The 7692-nt window shown below is 44.0% G+C and overlaps 2 protein-coding genes across 2 annotated transcripts; both read right to left on the bottom strand.

Annotated features, from left to right (window-relative positions):
* Positions 1 to 1096: 1096 nt before the first annotated feature.
* Positions 1097 to 3557, bottom strand: LOC117847361 (11-beta-hydroxysteroid dehydrogenase 1A). Its single transcript, XM_034728551.2, has 6 exons — positions 3069 to 3557; positions 2307 to 2499; positions 2124 to 2209; positions 1899 to 2030; positions 1643 to 1807; positions 1097 to 1557 (listed from the first exon to the last, which is right to left on the bottom strand). The coding sequence occupies exons 1-6, from the start codon at positions 3249 to 3251 to the stop codon at positions 1270 to 1272; spliced, it is 1047 nt and encodes a 348-aa protein (XP_034584442.1). The 5' UTR covers positions 3252 to 3557; the 3' UTR covers positions 1097 to 1269.
* Positions 3558 to 5626: 2069 nt separating this feature from the next.
* On the bottom strand, positions 5627 to 6560 carry LOC117847362 (uncharacterized). Its single transcript, XM_034728552.2, has one exon. It carries the CDS (start codon positions 6542 to 6544, stop codon positions 5741 to 5743), a length of 804 nt encoding a protein of 267 aa, XP_034584443.1. The 5' UTR covers positions 6545 to 6560; the 3' UTR covers positions 5627 to 5740.
* Positions 6561 to 7692: the final 1132 nt, after the last annotated feature.

The raw sequence follows: 7692 nt of genomic DNA, 5'->3' as shown, positions 1-7692 counted from the left end.
CCTCTATCTCACGGCTCCTCGACGGGGGCGCAGTAGCCGACGATGCGCAGGCATGCGACTCCCTGCGGCGCCCAGTGGCATGCAGCTTCCTGGCGGGGCCCGGCGGTGAGGCTCCACGCGGAGAGTGCATGCAAGGGCCCAGCGGCCGGCAAGTCGGTGCACAGTGTTCGATGGCACACCTGCTGGCAACTTTTCATTTTTTTTATTTTTTAATCAATTACTAGAGGCGGGTGAGGGGGCCATTTGCATGGGTGGGCCACCCCCTCACCCACCCCTGGAAATGGCATTTTCAGGATGGATCACCCCATCACCCACCCCTGGAAAATGGTTTGCAGGGGCGGACACCTTACCCGCTCCTGCAAACAGCTATTTATAGCTGTGAAAAGCAGGAGTGGGTAGCGCGTCTGCCCTTGCCAATGCTGTTTCAATTGCCCTGAAAAACCGTTTTTTATAGTGTTTCTTCTCAAAAGTCCCCATGTATTGTATTTAATCTATTTTTCAGGAGTAACAAGATGAAAACCTAAAGTTGGTAGAGCAGTCCGATAACCAGGTGCAGACGTAATGAAATTATATATGGTCCCTCGTTAACTTCTATGCTTTGTCTCCTTTGAGGACGCCATTACTGCTTATCAAGTAGACTATCTGATTCTGCGGATAAGGCAACTGAAACTGACAGTGAAGATGCTGAGTGGCTACAGCTTTATGTAAATATGTAAAGATAGATTTTTTATTCCTGGCAGAAGAGCAGAGTTCTGGTGAAGCTTTGACTTGGTACTAGCTAATCCACTCCAAAGATCACGCCATAGAAAAATCGTCTTCCGATTACGTGGAGACAACTGCCATGCCCTTTCTTACATAGCAATTTGGGGATACTTTGTCCACCAAAAAGAACCCTTGGAAGCTTTGCCATTGTTTGTAGTTATTCCAGATTAATTTAACTCAGAAATTTTCATTATCAAACTATTTGTAAAGAATTTTCTGAAGCAAAGCATTTTTGTGGACCCGGAGATCAAGAACACCTAAACCTCCCTCCTCTTTGGGAGGATCAATACCCATAATTCGATGCAACTTAAAACAAAAAAGAACAGTAGAGCACTAGCAGAGCGAGCATGACTTATTCATGGTAAGATACACAGCATATTAACATGGTCACAACAGTTTCGACCAGATTTCCGTACCACACTCATTCCATGGGACCTATCAAGTGTACCAAGTTGAAGTTGGTGTCCAAAGGCCGACAAGCAAGGTGCACTTGGTGCGCACACGACCTCAGTCGCTCTTGACGTCGTCAGAACGCAGCGAGGTTGGGTACAGCAGCTGCTTCCCACCTGCCTCAGCCATCGTCTTGCTCGGGGCGTCGGTTTGGCTCGCGCCATGGCCGTGCATGTACAGGAGGCGGTAGCAGACCTCGACGACCTCCGGCGCAAACACCCTCCACAGGTACATTGCCCTGAACCATGCCGGCACCGTGAGATAGCGCTCACCTTGGCAAGCTGCTTGCACCATGGCCCTGGCGCAGTTCTTCGCGTACTCCACTGGAAACAAACCAATTTGAGCCTGAAACATGGACAATATTTGAATCGGTTAGTTCCAACTTTCAGCCTAATAGCAGCGATCATCAATTGAGCAGCAGCGTTCTCACATCACGCATTTCTTGATCAACCTCCATCTCTCCATGCTCCTTCAGGTATTTCCCTTTTGACATTTCAGACTCGATCCATCCAGGGGTTACTATTGTGATCCCAATTTCGCTTCCAAGCTCGGTTCGCAGCGTCTCAAAGAAGTTCACCAGCGCAGCATTGGCAGCCTGAACACACATATAGACAAAACTTGCCGACATCAGTTGCAGAGTCCCAGAATAATGAAGTTCAGTGAAAAAAGGATAAAACATTTGCTACATTATAGAAGCTCATTCTTGGAACAGGATTCCATGCTGTTGCAGAAGCGGTGACAACGATTCTTCCTCGGCTCCTTTTCAGATACGGGAGTGCAGCAAAGGTTGTCTGAACTGAACCCCAGAAGTTCACATCCTGAAAACGTATTACAACTGGCTATTAGTTCAGCACCTGTAGATATCAAGGATAACGAATCAACCAAATGAACTGGAATTCAGAAACTCTTACAAGCTGAGAACTGTAGTTGGTCACATCTGGAATCTCCTGAAACGCTCCTACGCTTGCGATGCCAGCGTTGCACACAAGATGGTCCACTGAAGCACACGCATCAAGCGACATTAGAAACACAAAGAAGCTGGTTTCAACAGAGATTCAGAAGGCAGGCCATAATTGTCTGATAATCGTGCTTACATCGATCGTAGTGACTGATCGCAGTCTGGACAAATCTCTTGCAATCATCAGGGTTTGCGACATCGCCTGGTAGAACAATCACGTCACGTGCACCGAGCTCAATTGCTCGGTCCGCAACATGACGGAGGCTCGATTCCGTTCTTGCTACTAGGGCTAGAGAGGCCCTCTTCAACGCGTACTGGTATGCCAGTTGCTGCAAAAATCATCACAGTTTGACTGAAGCTTACAATTCAATCCTACCCATGAGTTGCACAAATAAATATTCTGTCAACTGAGGAAACTGCTAATTGCATAGTTGCAAGCATGAAGTTTGTAAAGGCACAGAAAAATCCCAAGATGAACAGAGTACTAGACTACTAGTGTACTGGTAGACATTAAGCTCAGTTACTTAAAGATCTTAATCCAATTGAACTGTCCATAAATAGATGTTCTGTCACTGAACTATACTATTTTATCGCAAACCGCCAATCGTATAGTTGCGAGCAGGAGTTTCGTAGACTAAAGAAACAGAGTAATCTCAAGATGAACAGAGTAGTAGTGTACTGGTAGATATTAAGCTCAGTTGTTTTAAGCTCCTAATCGTTGGCTGATCCAAAGTTCAAAACAGTAGCAAACAATTGAGTTCGCAGAATCTTAAGACTTGCAAGAAACTAGTACTAGCTAGCAAGGATGGTGGATAATCTAGAGATGGAATGCAGAGCATCTCCCATGAACAGGCATTCCACAGCTAGAAAGTGTCAGTCAGTGTCGAAAAGTAGTCACCTCGCCGATGCCGGAGGATGCGCCGGTGACGAGGACGACCTTCCCGGCGACGTCCTCGGGGAAGAGCCATGAGAGGAAGGAGTAGCAGCTCTTGAAGAGGTAGTAGGGCGGGTAGAAGAGCAGCAGGCCGGCCACCATGGCCGGCGTCACCACCCAGTTCAGCACCCCGTTCACCAGATCCATGGCCGTCTTCCTCCTGGCTCCCTTTCACTTGCTCAGATTACTGGGCACGCGGGGAAGACGTCCGTGCCTGTATGGAAGTGTCTCTGTGTGTCGAATGGGATTGGGAGAGCAGGGTCGGAGAGAAGGTTCTTGCAATCAGGCTAGCCCTGCTTTGCATGGATGGGGAGATCCCTGCTCGGCGACACGTAGCTGCGGGGGGCGGAGACGTGGAGGGCGGCGAGGGGCGCCGCGGCCGGGGACAGCGGTGGAGCGCTGGAGCTGGGTTGCTGGATGGACGTGGCGAACTCTTTTATTCCTTCGTCCAGATGAAGGAGACACGTCACCCGGAGTCTCGACTGCGAAGCAGACAGACGCACCCAAATAACAAAACGGATACGTTGGAAGCGGGCCGGAAAACTGTGGTATGGAATGAATACTGCAGGCCAGCCCAGCTAATTCTATCTTCTAGACTGGGCTGCGACGGCCCACTTTTAACTCTACTGCCCATATACAACATAAGTAATATGGCCTGGCGCCCGCAAAAAAAAATGGCCTGGCCTGACGTACATCACGAGGCCCAATTGGGAAAATTGTTGATCCTGACCAGCGAGAGCTTGAGATACCTTGGGTCGTTGGGTGAGACTCTGAGAGGGTGAGTGTTCTGTTGGGGGGATGAAATTTATGTATTCTTTGAAATCTGAACTCATGTTTTGAAAACCATTTCATCCATGACGGTGTTTACTTTTAATGTGAATGTACTTCCAAAATTATCAAATACCATTTTCAACAGATCCCTTAGAAAATGTTGGGCACTTTGGAAGACCATTGAGTATATCCTTAAAATTTAAAACTATACTGTTTACAAAATATTAAAAAGGCTCAAATTAGTCTTTACAATTATTTAAACAGGCGCTGCAAAACTGATTAACTGAATCTAGTAGCTAGAATTATTGAGTATAATGTTTAATACTCGTGGGAGAAAGAAACCTCCTTGTGTATAATTTTTAACTTTTTCTTTGTGAAGAGTTATATTTTTTAACTTAATAAGTGTCTAAAAAATGTGCTAAAAAATTTAATGTTCAACTACTACTAACAGTCTGAACACATGAAACGATGGTTGTACCCACTTATATGCGAGTTGAAGAAGATTAATATCTACCACATCAAAGACACAAACTATGTGCGAACAGGGCCTGTGACCACATCAAAGGCACCAATTGAAGGAGCAAAGTATCCCATATGTTTTTTTTACCTAACTAGCTTCAATTTTTTTAAGTAGACCAAACAAGCTTCACATTACGTGTACAACGGATTTTTTTTTTCAAAAAGCTAGCAGCCATCTTAACAACACGTTACACGTGTTGCTATCAGCCATGGAGAACATTCTCAACAGGAACATAAAGGATTGTGTGGACCTCGATCACAACATGAAGAAGTTCCTTCCTTCCATGCAAAGAAAAGCAGATGGCTCGCAGAATCTTTGAATTTGCGACCTGCTTTGAAAACTTCGAGTATCTGAAAATTTAAATGTGTGGATAAGTCGTGTGTTGCATAATTCTCATCTCTAGAATGTACTAGTAACGTGGAGCAACGCTTCAACCACTAGGCTTGGCTTATGAAGACATCTATGTGTTCAGGAGGGTCACAAAGCATGTGCGTCTCCTTTTTTTTAGGGGACATATTCTTGCAGTAAAAACCAGCATTATAGAGGACGACAAGTAGCTTTCGAATTCTTTTTTGTTGGTCCTGCTTTTGGTACACGAAATCAATTCAGTTTTCTGATTGCAGGATCTATATAACATGTATATAATTCAAGTCCTGTAAAACACTGATACAGGGCCAAGTAGAAATATAGCTAAACCATTCGATTCTCTACTATTTTCTAGAATCTTCGTTAAAAGCCAATAACCCGAGAAATATTAGCTCTTGTAAATAAACGAGAAAACTGTAATACAGTCGGCGGAGCTTGAACAGTAAAATAGAGGGGGGCAGTAAACATAAAATCCAAAGAGAGGGGGCTTCAAGCAGTGACATTAGAATTATTCAACAGGGGGAGGGGGGGACTGGACCTACTTTAGCCCTCGCTAACCTCCGCCAGTGCCATAATACATGCATCTAATTAAATTCTAACCTAACGACAAAAACTAGTGTGATCCCAATTGTTGCTTAGCATAATAGTTTCGGTAGCTGTTCTTTGTACATATGGTGGAGTCTAAAAGGTAGAAAGCCCTTCTAATTGCCTTTTGACAGGAACAAATCGTTTTGATCAGGAATTCAGAACAGATGCTCACTTAGAAGTTTGAACCATGAAAACACCTGAATATACTGGTATGAATTTTTTTACATGTCGGAGATTAAATGAGCATATGAGATATACGAATGGTCACATTAAAACATTGGCCACATCATCCCAAATACTTTACTTACTTACATTCATGTAACATCTATTGTACATAATTAAGAACGTTCTCAAGCTGTCACCGTAAAACGAAGACATCTTCGGAAAATGATCAGTAGCAGCACACGAGCATCCTTGCCTCCTCCAGCTGCCTCTCCATATTGAACCTCGCGATGAAATCCTCCACACGCCGGTTCAGCTCGTCGGCCGGCGGTAGGTCCCTCTCCCCCAACTCGTCCTCCACTGCGAACTGTTGTTCCACATCTTCACTCATCTCATCTCCTTGTTCCAACTCAAAATCCCCCTCTTCAATTTCATCGTGCACTTCATCGGCGTTATGTAGAACAATTTGATTCATCCTCAAACTATCATTTACTGCAGAGGTTTCCCTTTCTTCATCCATCACGGCTAACATCGGCACATCTCCATTTCCTAGTAGAGCACCCTTTTCATCGTATACTACCATTGCCATCTTATTTTCTTGTTCTTGCTTGCTCTCTCCAATGATCGTCGGAAGCAAGACCTCTGCCAGCCCAACCTCTTCCTGTTTCTGACTATCTTGTATCATATCCTCATCTCTTGCAGCAGTGTCATCACCAGCCTTCTGCAGCTTGCTTCTGCGACGTGAGAGCTTTGACTCACTTACAAGATACATAACGATGATGTTAGAGAAGATGAAGAGGCACTTCGGTGCGATGACAACCGAGACAACAGAAGGGAGGGACTCCATGGAATTCTTTATGCAAGAGTACATGTGGGACAGCCAAGTTACCACGGATATGATGATTATGGCAAGAAGAGTGGCCTTCATGCAGCTTTGGACGTCCATGACTATATGGTCATGGGAATTGTACAGTTGCAGCTTGTGTAACCTATAGCTGTGCTCAAGTGTACAAGAAGATGAGAAGGAAAACATAAGAGCACACAAAGAAGCTACGGAACGGATAGGGTATATTTATAGTACTAGTGGATGTGTTCGAATTGCTCATTGGTTAAGTTATTCCCTTGAAGAAAATGATATCCTCTTTTTTTTCAAGCAAAATGATATCCTATTTTCCCTGTGATATTCTTCCGCTTTAGCGCAAGAAATGCATGCGCAAGATGTGACGGCTTCTATATATCTTCTTGTTGCCATGAAATTTTTGATTCCTTGCAAGACATGTTGCTGTGGCGGCAACAGTATATGCCATTTAGCATATGAAGGAATACCTGGCAAAATTAGCATATGTCTACCTTACTTTTAATGCGCAGGGGCCACTTGGCAGCGACTTATGGACATAGACAAAGTTATCTTAGGTTCATTGGAATCATGTTTCTTACGATTCTTAAGTATTGTCCTCGACCTTTTTTTTCTGTTCTATGTGCGCATTCTTTTTCGTTTTGCTTAAATCTAGTCGGCCAGACTAATTGCATATGTATATACACTCCAATAATTTGTTGGCCATTGGCTGCAATCCAATCTACTCCCTCTGTTCCAAATTGTATCTAGATATAGTGTATGTCTAGGTGTATAATAAAATGATCTACAATTTGGAATGGTGGGAGTTGTAACTAGTAAGTGCCCTGTCACTAGAGTCTAGAGTGCACGGCACTTATGAGTTAAATCTAGCAGCCAATGTGAAATATAGTTTGTTCCAATCCATGGATGTGTTTAAATCAAGTGACACCAGCAGGCTTGCGACCAATTGCTGTGGTCTATTGTGAGCAAGACTCCATCGGAAGATATGTTGCGTGTCCCATATTTCGCACAACTTTAGATACGCATTGGTTTTGTCGAAATATGAACAGCACAGGATTACCATGCAGGAGCACCAGGAGAAATGTTGCAAGGGCCACCTTTAGCTGATATCCGGAGTTTACTGATAACGAGCAATATATCTGCAAATCAGCTCAAATATTGCTTATAAAGTTGCATTGCAGTTGTACCAATCACCCAATCTAAGACATATAGAAACCTGCTTTGATGTGATGATAAGAGAAATAGTACAACAATGATCAAGTCCTAGTGGGACTTTTATATGTTCCAGTGTTCATTTTCAGAAGTGAAATTCAAATTTATTTACA

Source organism: Setaria viridis, chromosome 3 (genome assembly GCF_005286985.2).
Source record: "Setaria viridis chromosome 3, Setaria_viridis_v4.0, whole genome shotgun sequence".
In the NCBI taxonomy this organism is placed as follows: Eukaryota; Viridiplantae; Streptophyta; class Magnoliopsida; order Poales; family Poaceae; genus Setaria; species Setaria viridis.
Note: the sequence above shows the minus strand (reverse complement) of the source record. Positions and strands in the feature narration are given on the sequence as shown.

Excerpts from the sequence above, each read along its gene's own strand:
- LOC117847361 (XM_034728551.2), bottom strand. The coding sequence starts at position 3,251 with ATGGATCTGGTGAACGGGGTGCTGAACTGGGTGGTGACGCCGGCCATG. Across the intron at positions 2,500-3,068 it reads CATCCTCCGGCATCGGCGAG|CAACTGGCATACCAGTACGC; the intron begins GTGACTACTTTT and ends TGATTTTTGCAG. Across the intron at positions 1,808-1,898 it reads CAAGAATGAGCTTCTATAAT|GCTGCCAATGCTGCGCTGGT; the intron begins GTAGCAAATGTT and ends ATGTGTGTTCAG.
- LOC117847362 (XM_034728552.2), bottom strand. The coding sequence starts at position 6,544 with ATGTTTTCCTTCTCATCTTCTTGTACACTTGAGCACAGCTATAGGTTA.